The sequence below is a fragment of the Trichechus manatus genome, unplaced genomic scaffold (assembly GCF_000243295.1).
Source record: "Trichechus manatus latirostris isolate Lorelei unplaced genomic scaffold, TriManLat1.0 scaffold00088, whole genome shotgun sequence".
NCBI lineage: Eukaryota > Metazoa > Chordata > Mammalia > Sirenia > Trichechidae > Trichechus > Trichechus manatus.
The window spans coordinates 168,287-186,414 of NW_004444024.1; the positions used below are offsets into that span (position 1 = coordinate 168,287).

General features: G+C 38.9%; 1 protein-coding gene and 2 pseudogenes across 1 annotated transcript; 2 read left to right on the forward strand and 1 right to left on the reverse strand.

Annotated features, from left to right (window-relative positions):
* The first annotated feature begins 310 nt into the window (after positions 1 to 310).
* On the forward strand, positions 311 to 893 carry LOC101346671 (RNA polymerase II subunit A C-terminal domain phosphatase SSU72 pseudogene; annotated as a pseudogene).
* Positions 894 to 9,673: 8,780 nt separating this feature from the next.
* LOC101348528 (olfactory receptor 52B4-like) lies at positions 9,674 to 10,630 on the forward strand (annotated as a pseudogene).
* Positions 10,631 to 16,101: 5,471 nt separating this feature from the next.
* On the reverse strand, positions 16,102 to 17,165 carry LOC101348779 (olfactory receptor 52B4-like). The gene is given in 2 exon segments (XM_012557150.2): positions 16,102 to 17,008; positions 17,010 to 17,165. Coding segments are annotated over 2 exon segments (939 nt in total). The 5' UTR covers positions 17,042 to 17,165.
* Positions 17,166 to 18,128: the final 963 nt, after the last annotated feature.

An 18,128-nucleotide genomic window follows, 5' to 3' on the forward strand; every position in this document is an offset into this window, starting at 1 on the left:
GATTTCTGAATGCTTCCACTGGACAATGCCACCCCAGTGGAGGATTAGTGGTTTAGATGATTCAATCCACTTGATCGATCTCATGATTAGGTTTTGTTCAATCCTTAGAGTTCATTATCATAACTGATCAATGAAGAAGTCATGAGAGTCTCTGCCCACTCTGTTAGGTAGTTTAATATAAACCCGTTTCCTGTTCTTAGACATTTTGGTAGTTGGAAGAGCTAAAAGTAGGAGGTCACCCCGGTGGCTTCAGAGTCCTTGTAGCAGCTGAAGCCCACAAGTTTCCCTGAGGTTCCAAGTTACCACCATCATGCCCTCATCTCCACTCAGGGTGGCTGTAGTGTGAATGAGTAACATCAACAGGAGCATGGAAGTCCACAGCATCCTCAGGAAAAAGGGGTTCAGCGTCTGGTCCTTTGGAACTGGATCTCATGTGAACATCCCAGGACTAGGACTCAATCTCTCCTTGGTTTATGATTTCACAACAACATATAAACAAATGTACAACGACCTTGTAAGGAAAGACAGAGAATACTATACAGAGAATGGAATGTTATACATATTGGGAAGAAATCAGAGGATCAAGCCCCAGCCAGAAAGATTTCAAGAGTGCAGAGATGTCTTTGATGTCATCGTGACCTGTGAAGAGACAGTCTATGACAGAGTGGCGGAAGAGCTGTTCCAGAGAACAGGAGATCTTCTAGCCTGTGCACGTGATCAGTGTGGACGTTGAAGACACCCTGGAAGATGCCACCCTGGAAGCATTCCTCATCTGTGAGCTCTGCCAGCTCATACAGTGCACAGACGACATGGAAGACAATCTGGATGAGCTGCTTCTGGAATTGGAGGAAAAAACAGACAAGAGTTTTCTTCATGTGGTCTGCTTCTACTGAAGCTCTTGGCTGGCATTGGCTCCTTCCTAAGTAAGAACTTGTGTGTCAAGTTTTAGGCTACTCTGTATTTTCTCTGAAAAGCATCTTTAAAGACCTATCTCCTAAATGCTGTTTGTATTATTTTTAGATATACCACAGGAGAAAGAGAATATTACCAAGAAACACATTTGAAGGGAAAAGAGGAGAAGGCTATGATTAGTAACTATTAGGAAACACACGAAATGTACCCTGCATTGTATTTTACACAGAATAACTAATTTAATGTTCACCTCGCTGTAAGGAAGTTATTTTCTGAATGAGCAAACCAAACCTTGTAATGGATAAGTGTTTTGCTTCAGGCTATTCAGCAAGTAAAGAACATCTTTTATAAGCAATTGCTTTAACCAAATTTCTTTTCCTCGTTTTGAGTGACACATCATTTATAAAGGTTTTTTTTCCTCCAATGAGAAAAGGATTATATTGCACTTCTGAACTTTGGATGTGTTTTCTTATACATTGTATCTCTTTTACTAATGCTGATTTGGATGTAAAAATTTGAGGTAGTTAATTGGTTGCCCATAATTCCTAAAAATGGAATTGTTTATTCAAAAAAATGCCTCATGAAATGAAATCTAATTAAATAAATTAATCTAATTTAAATAAAATCTTGTTTCTTTTTGAAGGATGGATTTCACGTCACTAAGCCATGTGCATTTTATTTTTTAAGATTTATCAGTTACACAGAGCAAAGCAGTCTTATCATAATTAGAATTTTATTAAAACTTAAAATGTTCATTGGTTTGAACAGTGGGAACATCAGGTAATAATCCAAGGATATTCAGAGTGAAACATTCTTCTTGATAATCATTAGCAGTGGCACCAAACCATGGGTTATTAACAGAAGAAAAATAAAGCAGTTTCAAACACCTCTGCTTTAAGGCAGTTGTTCTCAAATGTTGGTGTGCACCGGAATCACCAGGAGGGCTTTTTAAGCCAAAATTGCTGGGCTCCACCCACTGAGTTTCTGATTCACTAAGCCTGAAGTAAGGTCCAAGAATTTGCATATTTAACAAATTCCCACCCACTGCTTTCAGGTGTTTACTGACTTAGGAATATTTGCAATGCAAGATTGATCTTAATTAGGAGTGGTGGGGAAAAATACAATCTATTATAGATAGATTTTTTTTCTGCACCATTATGAAGATTATCTATCTTTACTGGTTGGTATCCCCAACATAATTTTGAAGTCTATACGATTCCCTTAACAAATTATAATGAGTAATAAAAGCAACTTTAAATATATTGTATCTCAGTACGGAAATGCTCAGACACAGCTATACTTGAAGACATAATGTTATTGTTATTGTTGTTGTTAGGTGTCGCTGAGTGAATTCCGACTCAGATTGACCCCAAGTGACAGAAGAGGCATAAAGTAGGTGGAGGCAGGGGCAGATTATCCAATAAGCAAGGGACGGATTAACCAATAAGATCCAATCCCCTTGATCAGTTTCATGATTGTTGTTGTTGTTCTTGTTAGATGCAGTCAAGTTGGTTCCTACTCATAGCTACCCTATGTACAATAGAATGAAAGACTGCCTGGTCCTGAGCCATGCCCACAATTGTTGTTATGCTTGAGCCCATTGTTGCAGCCACTGTGTCAATCCATCTCATTGAGGGTCTTCCTCTTTTCCCTGACCCTCTGCTTTACCAAGCATGATGTCCTTCTTCTACAAGGACTGATCCCTCTTGATAACATGTCCAAAGTACATAAGACGTAGTCTCACCATCTTTGCTTCTAAGGAGCATTCTGGTTGTACTTCTTCCAAGACAGACTTGTTCGTTCTTTTGGCAGTCCTTGGTATATTCAATATTCTTTGCCAACACCACACTTCAAAGGTGTCAATTCTTCTTCTTTCTTCCTTATTCATTGTCCAGCTTTCGCATGCATATGATGCAATTGAAAATACCATGGCTTGGGTCAGGTGCACCTTAGTCTTCAAGGTGACATCTTTGCTTTTCAACACTTTAAAGAGATCTTTTACAGCTGATTTGCCTAGTGCAACGCATCTTTTGATTTCTTGACTGCTGCTTCCATGGGTGTTGATTGTGGATCCAAGTAAAATGAAATCCTTGACAACTTCAATCTTTTCTCCATTTATCATGATGTTGTTTATTGGTCCAGTTGTGAAGATTTTTGTCTTCTTTATGTTGAGGTGTAATCCATACTGAAAGCTGTGGTCTTTGAGCTTCATCAATAAGTGCTTCAGGTCCTCTGCACTTTCAGCAAGCAAGATTGTGTCATCTGCATATCACACGTTACTAATGAGTCTTCCTCCATTTTTGATGTCACTGATAAACTGTTATACTTGTTGCAAATTACATGGCTTCCTGGGAATGGCTCATCCCAGATTTACAAGGTTTGGTTTTGAAGAAAGCTAAAACTACAAACACCCCAAAAGCAAACAAAACCCATTAACATCAAGTCAATTCTGAGTCATACTACCCTATATGATAGAGTAGAATTGTCCCATAGGGTTTCCTAGGCTGTAATTATTACAGAAGAAGACTGCTGCATCTATCGCCTGCAGAGTGGCTGGTGGGTTCGAACGGTCAACCTTCTGGTTAGCAGGCAAGCAATTAAACACTGAGCCACCAGGGTTCCTTTATGCTTATAGGGAGAATAAAAAACCAAGCATAACAACTGAGGTTGAGGAATAAAACAATCTAGGGTAGAGAAATGATTATGTAAGTTATAGGGCCTAAATTTAGATAATAACTCCCCATATTCTTAGCCTCATATTTTTGTATGCAGTTGGAACAATTGTCACCCTCAGGTAACCCCATCACTCCCAAGCCTACCTTACGTTCCATGAAATGGTCTACCATGGGTTGTTGGGTTTTCTTACAAGAAAAGAAAAAAGATGATGTATTCCCCACGTTCTAGGCAGCTGTCCTGGGAAACTCATCTAGCCCTTCTAAGGAGCCAGTATCCTTCTGCAAACCAGAGTCTCTCTACCTGTGCCCAAGCCCAGTGCACTGATGGCAGAGTAATGGGAAGTCATTTCAGTGGGTGATGTGGTCTCCTTCCTTGTGACCTGAGATGCTGCCAGTGGACTTGGCTGTCCTCGCTAAGAAGGCTTCTTGTAGGCCAGTAGAGTACAGGCTCATTCTTATGAGCAAATACTGAAAAGGCTGTGTTTGTCTTCTTTCCCTTCATTCTTTTTGTTAACTATAATGCATTTACCCAAGAAATCGAAGACATTCTGTGGTACTCTGGCAACCGACTCTCATCACAAAATATACTTTGAGGGTTTACTTTATTTTTGCACATTATTGTTCTTGCAGAAATATAATTCTGGTCCACAAATTTTTATCAGTTTATGGTACAGGCATGCATTGTAGGAGGTTTTTTTAAAATTAAGGACAAGGTTCTCACCTGTCACTGGTATAATCTTTTTAGGCAAAAAACTCTGAGATATGAAAAGTATTTTTATTTACATAATCAATATTCACGGGTAATATTTATTAAGTGATTGTAAGGGGCTAACCATCATTCTAATCACTTTGTATGTATTAAATTATTCATTCCTGGCTATGCTGTTTATGCAGTGGCAGATCTTGTCTGAAATATGTTCAAATGTTTGGTGGAAGGTAGAAGTGATGTAAGTGTTGAACTTAGATATTTAGCTGAGGAGATTTATAAGCAAGATCTTAAAGAGGCAACATGGTTTCTCCTTGTTGCATGTAGTAAAATGCAAGAGGAAAGAGATGGACTTAAAAATAAAACTTATACAAGAACATACAGGCATACTTCATTTTACTTTGCTTCACAGATGTAGCACTTTTTACAAACTGAAGGTTTGTGGCACCCCTGCATCGAGGAAGCCTACCAGCACCATTTTTCCAACAGCATGTGCTCACATCGCCTCTCTCTGTCACATTTTGGTAATTCTTGCAACATTTCAAACTTTTGCATTATTATTATATCTGTTATGATGATCTGTGATCAGTGATCTCTTATGTTACTATTGCAATTGTTTTGGGGCACCATGAACTGCTCCCATGTAAGACAGTGAACTTAATTGATAAATTTTGTGTATGTTCTGACTGCTCCACCGACAAGCTGTTCCCCTGTCTCTGTCCCTCTCCTCAGGCCTTCCTATACTGTGAGACATGACAGTATTTAAATTAGGCCAATTAATAACCCTACAAAGAACTCTAAGTGTTCAAGTGAAAGGAAGAATCACACATCTCTCACTTTAAATCAAAAGCTAGAAATGATTAAGCTTAGTAAGGAAGGTATATCGAAAGCCTAGATAGGCCGATAGCTAGGCCACTTGTGTCAAACAGTTAGCCAAGTTGTGAATACAAAGGAAAAGTTCTTGAAGGAAATTAAAAGTGCTACTACAGTGAACACAAGAATGATAAGAAAGAGAAACAGCCTTATTGCAGATACGGAGAAAGTTTTATAGTGGTCTGGATAAAAGATCAAACCAGCCACAACGTTCCTTTAAGCCAAAGCCTAATCCAGAGCAAGGCCCTAATGCTCTTCAATTCTGTGAAGGCTGAGAAAGGTGAGGAAGCTGCAGAAAGAAAAGTCTGAAGCTAGCAGAGGTTGGTTCGTGAGGCTTAAGGAAAGAAGCCATCTCCATAACATAAAAGCACAAGATGAAGCAGCAAACGATGATGTAGAAGCTGCAGCAAGTTATCCAGATGACCTAGCTAAGATAATTGATGAAGGTGGCTACACTAAACAACAGAATTTCAATGTAGACAAAATGACCATACAGACTGACTTTCTTGTTAGGAGCCAATGCAGCTGATGACTTTAAGTTGAAATCAGTGCTCATTTACCATTCTGAAAATCCTAGGACCCTTAAGAATTATGCTAAATCTATTCTGCTTGTGCTCTGTAAATGGAACAACAAAGTCTGGATGACAGCACATCTGTTTACAACATGGTTTACTGCATATTTTAAGCCCACTTTTGAGACCTACTACTCAGAAAAAAAAAAAATTCCTTTCAAAATATTACTGCTCATTGACAAAGCACCTGGTTACCCAAGAGCTCCGATGTTAATGTACAAGGAGATTAGTAGGTTTTTGGGTTTTTTTTCATGCTTGCTAACGCAACATCCATTTGGCAGCCCATGGATCAAGGAGTAATTTCAACTTTCAAATCTTATTATTTAAAAAATACATTTTGTAAGGCTATAGCTGCCATAGATAACAATTCCTCTGATGGATCTGGGCAAAATAAATTGAAAACCTTCTGGAAAGGATTCTCCATTCTAGGTATCATTAAGAACATTCATGATTCATGGGAGGAAGTCAAAATATCAACATTAACAAGAGTTTGGAAGAAGTTGATTCCAACCCTCACAGATGACTTTGAGGGGTTCAAGACTTCAGTAGAGGAAGTAACTGCAGATGTGGTAGAAATCGAAGAGAATTAGAAGTGGAGCCTGAAATATGACTGAGTTGCTGCAATTTCATGATAAAACTTTCAACAGATGAGGAGTTGGTTCTTATGGATGAGCAATAAAGTGGTATCTTGAGACTGAATCTACTCCTGGAGAAGATGCTGTGAACATTGTTGAAATGAAAACAAACTATTTAGAATATTAAACTTGTTTAATAAACTTAGTAACAAAATTAGTCAAATATCTCTTTTATTTTTAGTTTTCCTTATTATTTCCTTTTATTATCAGTATCTTTATAAACATGATCTTTATTTGTCTTTGGGAGTAGGAAGCATTACATGTAAACATTTGTGAGGGAACATCTGAGAATGATAACGTCAGTAAATTATTCACTGCAACATTGTATGTAGTACGTATTACTAATGAAAAGATGTACAAAAAAAAAAAAAAAAACAGATGGCTGTAAGCGTGGTTTGTCATAACTCAAATATATTGTAAGTCAGGGATTTCCTGTAAAGAAAATAGAAGACTTTTTTCCCAGCAACCATAAATGTAGGTTTATGATAACTAATGCTAAATGGAAAAATGTCCTTGGCAATCAAATAAAATTAGAATGTATTCAAAACAACCACAAATCACATGTGTTCTACAAATTGTTCTGCATGGTCAGTAAGATACCTTTAGGAAAGAGCTAAAATTATTTATGACTCCAAACTGTGAATCTTACGACCCCCCCAGGGATTAATATAACTTCAACACAATCCTCTTCATGAGGAACAAAAATACGATAATTATTTTTACATATTAACTGCATGAATTGAGATTGAAAATAAAGTTTCATATTCATTTAAACCAGCATTAAAGCAGGTCTGCAGCAAGGCTGAGCAAGCTGCAAGAGATTTTTGTACTGAAACATCATAAATGTGCACACTCAGTGTGGGGTGGAGATCACAGCACCTGGGGAGGTGCAGAAGAGACAAGAGTCAGGAGAGGGCGATGGAGGGAAAATGGTCTTAGGGATTTGGTCCATCTGGGAAGAGGGAGAGGCTGGTGCAGCAGCTCTGTCCCTGGAGCCCTTGGTGTAAGTGCTTCCCTCAGGGGATTTCACGAAGGAAGATAAACAGCCCAACTGCCTGGCCTTCAACAAGCTGAAGTTCATTGCTTATGTCATGGCTGTTCCTGAACACTCAGTCTGAGGCCGGTGAACAAATTAGACATCTGTAGGTGGAGATGATTACAGGATCAAGGTAAGGACTGACCTGATGTTATGTCCTCCTACAAGCAGAGGTGACGGAATTCTTGAGGGATATTGATATATGTGGACAAAGAATTGTAAAGACCGAGGCACGTACATGGTTTGTTACATCAGAAATGGAGAGGTCTGGGAAGGGAGGGGAGGGCATATGGGCTAGCTGGAGGTTACCCAAGGTTGGTAAATGAAGAGATACTATCCAATAAATGACAGATGCCCTGATAATTAGACTGCGCATGGAAAACAGAAAGCATATTGCCACAGACAACAGACCCCACTTGGCAAAACATGAAGAGAACCCTGAGAATGGCAGGGATCTGTGCTGAGCTGCTCCAAGCAGGGCATTGGAGGGGCTTTGGGGATGTGGTCAGGGCATCTCAGACATGTTTGAGAAGAGATTTACAAGGAAGTGGCATTTGAGCGAGGATTTTTAGGGCAATCTTCTGTTAGATCAAAGTCAGGAGAACAATTCCACAGGCAAATCCCTAACCCCTGACCTCCCTGGCCTCTCTCTCTCTCTGGCTCGGATTAATAGCATTTCCCTTGGTCTTCCCTCTCCCCTAACACCTGGTCATCATCAACTTCTGTAATCTGCCCTCCTCTCAAGCCCTCCCTTTGTTGGTTTGTGTCTCCCCTGGCTCCTTCCATCTTGCTTTTTTCTTCTTTCCTTTCCTCATCTGGTCTGCGGGGTACACACCTGCCACCTTCCTCTCTCTTGCCATTCCACTGTCTTCCTTTTCTTCCACCTCCTACAAGAGTATGGCTGCCCTCACTGGAGAAAACTTTCTCACAAAGTGTCAGTATGCTGCACAAGAGACAGTTCTCTGTCTCAAGGCCAGAGGACTGGCCTCACTGGACCGGTGACTCTAATGGAAGAACAGTTTCTACCAGCTCTGAGAGAAGGGTATCAGGATAGTTTCCTCTCCAGAAAGAAACAGCTGGGAAACCAAAAGGAGAAGTAGAGTGAAAAAAATAATATTAATGAACTTAACCTAGATCTCAGATACTGAGCTGTATACTTTAAGATATCTCAACATTATTATCCCCAGAAACCCCATGAAGAGAACATTTTTATTATTTGTTTCCATTTCCTCATTCAGCGAAAATGGGATTAGATATGGCTGTCTTTTCAGAAGGTGCCCTCTGAGCCCAATCCACCTGGACCATTGTACTAAACCTATCTGCTCACATGGCTGCCTCCCCCTCAAACCATGAGCACAGTTAGGATTCAGGTATCTGGCATGATGCCGAAAAAATAGTCACTGCTCAAAATATGCTTTCTGAATGATTAAACTAATAAAGGAATGAAAATACACTAAGATGTAACTTATGAAATACAGTTTAATTCCACCTACAGAAGAAACTTCCAAATATCAAGCACTACAGCAGCCTCAGAGTCCTTGAAATAATGACTCTTTCTTTTCTAATTTCAGTCACTTCTAAACTTAGTTCCCTAAGGTGCAAGCTCCAGAAGTGCCTCAGTCAAGCACCCAGGCCCTGCCAATTTTACCTCCTAAAGGTCTCTTGACTCTCTTCACAGGTAGGAAAAATGAGTTCAAGGCATCTGCTGACAGTCACCTGTGTAAAGTTGGAGTCCAAGTGTTCAGTTGTGATCAAAGCCCTTCACAATCAGCACAAATTTGCCTCTACAACCTCTCCCCTGTGTCGCTCTAACACTTCCTATGCACCAGCCACCCTGGGCTGAAGTGTTTCATGAACGTACCCTGCACTTATCTGTACACCCGTTTTTTCTTACGCTGCTCCCCTACCTTGGTATTCCTTATTCTATGATAAACTACTCAATCTCAAGGTCAAATATCATCTTTTTACAGCCTTCCCACACACACATAATGATTTCCTTTGTGTATTCACTACCCTGTGTTTTGAAGAAGTACATACAAAAATATCTTTTGCTTTTATTAGTTGGATATGTGTGTATCTTTTAATTAGACTGTCACTCATTGGAGTACAGACTTTATCCTATTTATCTTTGTGTGTTTCTTATTATTTGCATGATCAAAGACAGAGACTGTGGGATATGCCAAAAGCGCCTTGTGACTTCAGATAAAATATTCATGGAAATCTGTATTTTACTCTGTCTCTGTGAATAGGAGGTGAGTCCCTTGTTGGTCTACCCAGACATGAATATATTGAACCACACTGGTGTTAGCCACACAGTCTTCCATTTGCTGGGCATCCCTGGAATAGAAGACCAGCACATGTGGATTTCCATCCCTTTCATCATTTCCTATGTCATTGCCCTGCTTGGAAACAGTCTGCTCATCTTCATCATCCTCACAAGGCGCAGCCTCCTTAAACCCATGTACCTCTTCCTCTGCATGCTGGCTAGAGCAGACATTTGTCCTCTCCACATGCACAGTACCTCAGGCCTTGGCCATCTTCTGGTTCCATGCTGGGGAGATATCCTTGGATTGATGCATCACTCAGCTCTTTTTCATCCATTCCACCTTCATCTCTGAGTCAGGGATCTTGCTGGTGATGGCATTTGGCCACTACATTGCCATATGCTACCCACTGAGATAAACCACTGTTCTTACACATGCCCTAATTGGAAAAATTGGTGTGAGTATCTTTCTGAGAAGTTATGGTACAATTTCCCCCATGATATATCTTCTGAAAAGATTGACTTTCTGCCAAAATAATATAATTCCACACGTCTTCTGTGAACACATTGGCTTGGCCAAATATACGTGTAATGACATTCGAGTGAATATTTGGTATGGGTTTTGTGTCCTAATGTTAACAGTGGTCTTAGATGTTTTGCTAATTTTTGTTTCCTATATGCTGATTCTTCGTGCTGTCTTCCACATGCTTTCCCAAAATGCCCATCACAAAGCTCTGAACACCTGTATTTCCCATGTCTGTGTCATCGTCCTGTTTTATGGGCCTGGAATCTTCACAACACTTAGCGGTTTGGACGCCACATCCCACCACATACCCACATTTTGTTGGCTAATGTCTGTATTCTGGCTCTACCTATGCTGAATCCCATCATTTATGGGATCAAGACCAAACAGATCCAGGACCAGGTGGTGCATGTGTCATTTACAAGGCAGAAATAATTTTGGGATAGGAACTGAGTTTTCAGACTCTCCAGCTATCCATGAGGTGGAGTATGGAAATGGTGGGTGAGAGAGGAAGCTGAAATGCCAGGGAAATAGCTCAGAGTCTATTAGTCTAAACATTCACAGTAGTCTGTGTCTAGAGCAAGTTCATCAGGGAGACAACAGGGCTTACTTTTTCTATTGTCTAAATAACCTGAGAGAGAAATGCCATTTTTGACTGAGGAAGCTTCCTCCTGCACAGACCTGGGACTGGATGGACTGATCTCCACAAGTCATATAGCCTTTATGACTATTCTAATCTCTGGAAATGGATGAAGTGAGAACCATGCTCTGCCTGGGAATTTGTGCAGCTAGTTTGCACTGAGTCTTTCAAGCTCTTAGGCCTCATGTGATATCCCTGGACAACCACATACAAACCTCCATCCCTTTATGTCCTTCATTCTAGCTAAGTAGCATTCTTAGAACTGGTGATTCCTAGGCTTTCAGGTTATTCATATTACATTGTAATTCACATCCTAATCAGTATGCATGTCTGTAATAAGAGAACATAAATAAATTTTGTGTTCATATTTTGCAGAAGAACCCTTGAGGAGACTGAAGCTGATCACTTCTGTGCTGGGAAATTCTAATGTGGTTTCTGAAGGGGTGGCGTGTGCTAGGAGAATGCTGAGGAAGCAAACTCTTCCATTCTCAATTCAGGTGAGTTCTTCTCCTCAACATGGCAGGCCATTAGTGTTGGTTCCTGGTTTCCTTTTCAGCAACACTTATGTTACCCTATAAGCAACCAGAGCCTCAGAAACTAAAAGCTGTTGACTCCTCATCTCTCCCTGGTCTTTGATGTGTCTCTGCTTTGTCTTGGAATAACCTTTCCTGACTTGTTGGAAAACTTTTATTCTTCGTTTCATACACCATTCTCAATATTGTCTCCTCTGTGGTGATTTCTCTAACTAACTTGTGTTCAATGTATCATTTAGTTGATACTCTAGAAAAAATAGCATATTGTTTATATTTCTTTTTTAAAGTTTTATTTTATTGGAACTATATGTTCTGTGCAGAAAACATTAGAAATTAAAAAAAAGACAATGTCCCTATGCAGACCACCTTTTCTTCCACCTTTCCAAGTCTTCATATATTTGTTGTGTTATGTCCAGTGATTTTTGTTGTAAGTGGAAGAACCTGGGGAGAATGGGACTACCTCATCTTGACTAGAACTGGAAGTCAAAAGCTCTTCTTTATAGTAGAAAAAGAATAAATGTAGAAGGAATAATTAAGATAGGATATCATCATTTTGAAAGCATACTAATAATAACCAATTCAGGCAAATATCATCAACGGATGTTAAAACTACTATATTAAGTTGTGCTGTGAAACAGTATATTTTAAAATCTTATTGAAAGACAGTTATCCTTATGGAGAGAAATCTGACTGAACCGCTTTAAGTGATCCAATGGCATCATCATTAATGGACAAAAACTGACACCAAATGCCACTTGATGTGATACTGCAAAGAAGACTCAATATCAGTTATGTGGTCTTCATGTCAAAAATGCATAGTTTGAATCAAATCATGAAGAAATAATCAGACAAACTCAAACTGAGGGACATTATACATAATAACAATGTGTTCTTTGAAAACAAGGATGTAATGAAAGACAATGAAAGCCTGAATCATTCCAGATTTAGTTTCCAAAGGAGACTAAAGATACATGGCTAAATATTAATGAGAACTAAATGCAATATATGAAGTTAGATTTAATTGAGGACTGGAAAATTGTTGCTATAAATTATTGTATGAAAATCAAACCAGTTGCTGTCAAGTCAATTCCAACTCATGGCAACCCCATGAATGCAGAGTACGGCTGTCCTCCATAGGGTTTTCAACACTGTGGTCTTTCAGGAGCAGATCACCAGTCTTTCTTTCAAGGCATCGCTGGGTGGGTTTAAACTGCCAAACTTTCAGTTAGTAGTTGAGTGATTAACAATTTGCGCCACCCAGAGACTCCATAAATCATTGTTTACGGACCATGATAATTCTGAATAGGGAGTGCATGTTAGATAATAATGATGCATCGGTGTTAAATATTCTGAATTGTTTATTTGGACTGTGGCTATGTAAGAGATTCTCCTTGTTCTTAGGAAATATATGCTGAATATTTGAAGTGAAATGTCATATTATCTGCAACTTATTTTCAAATGAAACAGCAAAATAAAAAGTGTAGGAAAGATAGTATATAATAAGGATAATGAAAGAGAGACCAATAAAACAAATGTAGCAAAATGATAACAATGGGTAACTCTAGATGAAGGCTAGATGAGTTTTCGTTGTAATATTCTTGCAGTTTCTCTACAGTTTAATTTTCTTAAAATAAACATTAGTCAAAAATCTTTTTGAGTATCTCTATAAATTAAGTGGGAGAACAATTCTTCTCAGTGAAATCCAGACATAATTTTGAATAGAATTCTCTAATTTTATTTTTATATACAGACACAAATCTATTTTTAGACATAAAGCTGTTTCTCCTTTGCAAATATGTGTGTACAATTTACCTAGACTAACTAAATAGTGATTTTTTTTAAGATATGGAAAGAATGTGAAAAGGAAGGAAAAGTTCATTATCAAGAATAGCTTGAGTAAATAATCTAATTGAACATTAAATGTATATTATTTGGTAGCCCAAGCAGAGGATGGTAGGAAATACTTTCTCAGAGTAGCCTCAACACATATCAATTAAAAAGACAGTATTTCCGTTTGATTCATTTTTATAATTTCTCTCTCTTTACCGATATTCTCATTTGTTCCTGTACCATTTTCCTGATTTACTTTGTTCTTTGTGTTTCCCTTTAGCTCTTTGAGCATATTCAGTGCTGTTGTCCTAAAGTCTTTATCTAGTAAGTCCATTATCTGGGCTTCCTCCAGGATGGGTTCCGTCACTTTATTTTGTTCTCTTGAGTGAGTCGTCCCTTCCTGTTTCTTTGTACACCTTTTGATTTTTTTAATCATTTGATGATTGTAATGTGGTGACTCTGGAAGTCAGATTGTCTCTCTTCCCCAAGGTTTGCTGAGGCTTTTATTTCAGGGAGGAGAATTTTTTTGGTTTGTTTGTTTGTTTTTTATTTTTGTTTTCGTCTGTTTGTGTGTGTTTTTTTAATTGATAAAGTCTGCAGTAGTCTGTTTGCTTAGTGACTTTCCTAACTATTTCTTAAAAGACTGCCTTCCTGGTCATATGTGGTCACTGAAGTCTCTGTTCCTTCACTTGCGTTCAGCTAGTGTTTTGACACAGATTTCTTGAGTCCCAGGGAAAAAAAGGTCTCCCAGTCTTTTACTATCTGCTGGGGCCCTCCTTGAACATTAAGCCAGGTTTGCGCTGAACCTAAGTATCAACCCAAGGTAAAATCATAGGGTGTTAGGTATCGTCTACACATGTGTCTTGTCCCAGGCATGTGTGTTGCTTTGTCAATCTCTCCTTGTCCTCCCCCTCACCTTATACTCAGTGCCTTTGAATGAGTTAATTTTCCAAAGAAACTCTACCGTTGGCTTCTCCTTTAAGTCCTTAGGCATTTATTGAATGTCTTAATCACATTCTTTAACCAGAGGCAGCTACAGGCAGTTACAGTCTTCAGGAATTGCCTGCCAGTCCTCTGCCCTGTGTGAGCTCTGAGATGCTCAAACTGAGATGACTCTTGCTTCACTGCTCAGGCTGGTTAGGACAGACACACGCAATAATTTGTGAATAAATTATGCTCTGCTTTCTCTGGAGGCAGAGACCAGGCTCACCTCATGGGAATGCTAGCTGCCAGAACTGTAAAGTGGCACTGAGCTGAGGAGAGGGTGGGGCACGGCACAGAGAAAACCAAAGCTGTCCTACGATACATGAATACATGACAATAAATGTTCTGAAAAAACAAAGACACAAAAGAAAATCTTAAAAGTAGCCAGAGATAAAAGGCAAATTGCAATGAAGGGACTGGAAATAAAACTTTCAGATGAATTCTCAATAGAAAAGATAGGCACAAGAAAACAATAGAGGGACATTTTTAAACTGCTGAAGAAAACTTTGCCAATATAAAATTTTATAGCCATGAAACTATCCATCTAAAACTGAAGGCAAAAAGAGAAATATTTTCTGACAAGCAAAATCTGAGATAATCTCTACCATTCCTACACTAGCAAAAACATGAATCCATCGTGTTTTATCATACTACTTTTTAAAAAAGACTCATTTATTTTTCTTTGAGTAAATCATGTTGACGGTATAAATATTAGACAATTTAGACTAAAATTATTATAAAAATCACCTATATTCTATAATTCTTATATATTCACTATTAATATCGTTTTAGCATATATTAATGTTTACATGTTACTGTGGCTATATTTTTAATGGATCACATTGACTTACTCATCTTGAACTTACTTCTGTCTCTTAAAAATATATTGAGAGCATAGTTCCATTATCAAAGATACAGACCATGTTGTTATTTCTCACTGCATATGTGATGATATGCCATCATGTAGCTAAGTGCACTCCTTACAAAGCATTTCTTACAGTTCAGTGTAATTTTTTAATTATTGCTTATTATGTTATACAATGTATACTGTATTTTGGAGCCCTGGTGGCACAGTGGTTAAGAGATTGACTGCTAATGACTGCAAAAGGTTGGCGGTTTGAATCCACCAGGCACTCTTTGAAGCCCTGTGGGGAAGTTCTACTCTCTCTTATATGGTCGCTATGAGTCAGAATCGACTCGATGGCAACGGGTTTGTTTTTTTGTTTGTTTGCTTTTATTTTTAATATTGTATTTTAGCCAGCCAGTGGAGCAATCTTGAATATTTACTTTAAATGAATGCCAACATAAATAAAAATGTCATTAACATAAGCACTAATAAACCTTTGCTATACTTTGAGGGAGAAATAAATCATATGTACACATGCACACATCAATATATGGTAAAATATACTAATGGTGAAAACATATGAATTATCATATATAAGTGATTTTTTAATAATTTGTCTAAAAAGCAAAATTTGAAGACACAAATAACATAGAAGAGAATAGCTAGAGAAATATCCTAATGAGAGGAATAAAAAAAGTACAACTATTCAAAGTTTTAAAAACATCAGAAAAAAAAAAATAGTTCAGCAATTATCCAGGGAAATCCCTTGTCTCCAGTTCATCTCATTCTAACCCCTAGTCTAGAGTTATAGGGGTAAGTGTAACTCAAAAAGGTAAGCTGGTCCAGTTCTCAATTCTGTGCGTGAGAAAGAGCAAACTAAGCTCCCAAAGACACTGATATCTAATGACAGAATAAAGTCCTTGGAAGAAACATGAGCTAAAACATCCCTGGTGTAGTTGTTCTAGGGACACCAACACAGGTGTCTGACTACCATCTCAGCTGAACCTTTCTACATCCAGAGGCCAAATCTCATGTAAAGCATGGAACTTCTGAGAAAAGTCCATGGTCATAGTCATGTGTGCTTTGTAAAGAACACATGAACAACCTGGTCCTGGATCTGTTTGGTCTTAATCCCATAAATGATGGGATTCAGCATAGGTGGAACAAGAATATACACATTGGCCAGCAGGACATGGATATGTGGTAAGATGTGGCCTCCAAACTGCTGAGTGAGGACTAAGAAGATCCCAGGCCCATAAAAGAGGATGGTGACACAGATATGGGCGCCACAGGTGTTCAGAGCTCTGTGGCGAGTGTCTTGGGAAGGAATGTAGAAGACAGCATGGAGGAGCAGCACATAAGAAACAAAAATTAGCATAACATCTAAGACCAAGGTTGACATTAGTACAAAAAACCCATACCAGATGTTTATTCGGATATTGTTGCAAGAAATGTGAGCCAAGACAATGTGCTTACAAGCAGTGTTTGGGAGGATGTTACTTTTGCAGAAAGTCAATCTTTTCAGAAGAAATATTATGGGGAAAATTGTGCCATTACTTCTCAGAAAGATACTCACACCCATTTTCCCAATGAGGGCATGTGTAAGAATAGCAGTATATCTCAGTGGGTAGCATATAGCAACGTAGCGGTCAAATGCCATTACCAGCAAGATCCCTGACTCAGAGATGAAGGTGGAAGAGAGGAAGAAGACCTGAGTGATGCAGCAATCCAAGGAGATCTCCCCAGCGTGGAACCAGAAGATGGCCAAGGCCTGAGGTACTATACAGGTAGCGAGGACAATGTCTGCCCCAGACAGCATACAGAGAAAGAGGTACATGGAGTCATGGAGGCTGCACCTTGTGAGGATAATGAAGAGCAGGCTGTTCCCAAGTAAGGCAACAACATAGGAAATGACAATAGGAATGGAAATCCACAGGTGCTGGTTCTCTAGTCCCGGGATGCCCAGCAAGCGGAAGACTGTGTCTCATACCAGTGTGGTTTAAGATAGCCATACCTGTAGCAGACAACCTGAGGCCTCACCTCCTATTCACAGAGACGGAGGAATATTCAGAATACACTCAAAGATTTTCTTTGATGTCACCAGGAGCTCTTGGCTCCTACCTCATCCCATTGCAGTCTAGGATGCCAGGAGCTATGTTGTATAAAAAGATGAATAAGATATGGTTTGTTTTCACAATGAAGTCTTAATCTCATAAATAAAATAGATCATTATGCAGCTAAAGAAAAGTAAACAATTGAGCCAATAGCTAGTGGTACAAACTAAAATTAATACAGGAAAACAAGAGAAGGAGCAACTCACTCTGCATTTCTGATGCTTAAGAACGAGTCCATATTTGAGCTTACCTTTGGAGATAGTGTAGAATGTCAATAGGTAGAAGAAGTATCAAGTAGACAATGGAATGAGGTCATTTGGGGGTTTAAGGGGACATGTTTGACATGCAAATGCTAAGTTTGTTTAAAACAGCTATCAGTTCTGCATCTGTGTGGTTGTGACGTTGGAAAGTTGGACAACTTGCGAATAGATGACAGCAAAAGTAGATTCACTCTGAATAGAAATTAAGGAGCCTGGACTTACCCTGCGAAGCATTGGTCAGCCATGTTGACTTTGCAAATGGAAAACATTTTGCATATATTAATCTGGTAGCTGTGTGAAGGATAGATAGGAAGGGAAAAAGACAGCAAATACTGGAATTGTCAAGGCAGTAAAGTGTTTACCCTAGCAAGATAAATGGATGCACTTATGGATTAATATCAGAGTGAAATAGATACCATCAGGAAAACGATCTTTTTTTTTAAGTACTTGTTCAATGTTAACCACTTTACAGCAATAAATAGATCACTTACCTGCTTCAAATGGAATTCTCATGGGCTAGAATGGGATGAGTCCCAATAGGACTCTCAAACGGATGGGCACCAGAAAGCTGAGATTTTATGTATTTGTCTGAAGGTCTCAGGTACAACCCTACTCCAGAGAGCCCACCTTAGAGCTGTCTTTTCAACAACACTGCCTCTGTCTCACACATGATGGTCACATCATTATGGCTTTCCAAGTCTGCCCACATACCACCTCATCCACAA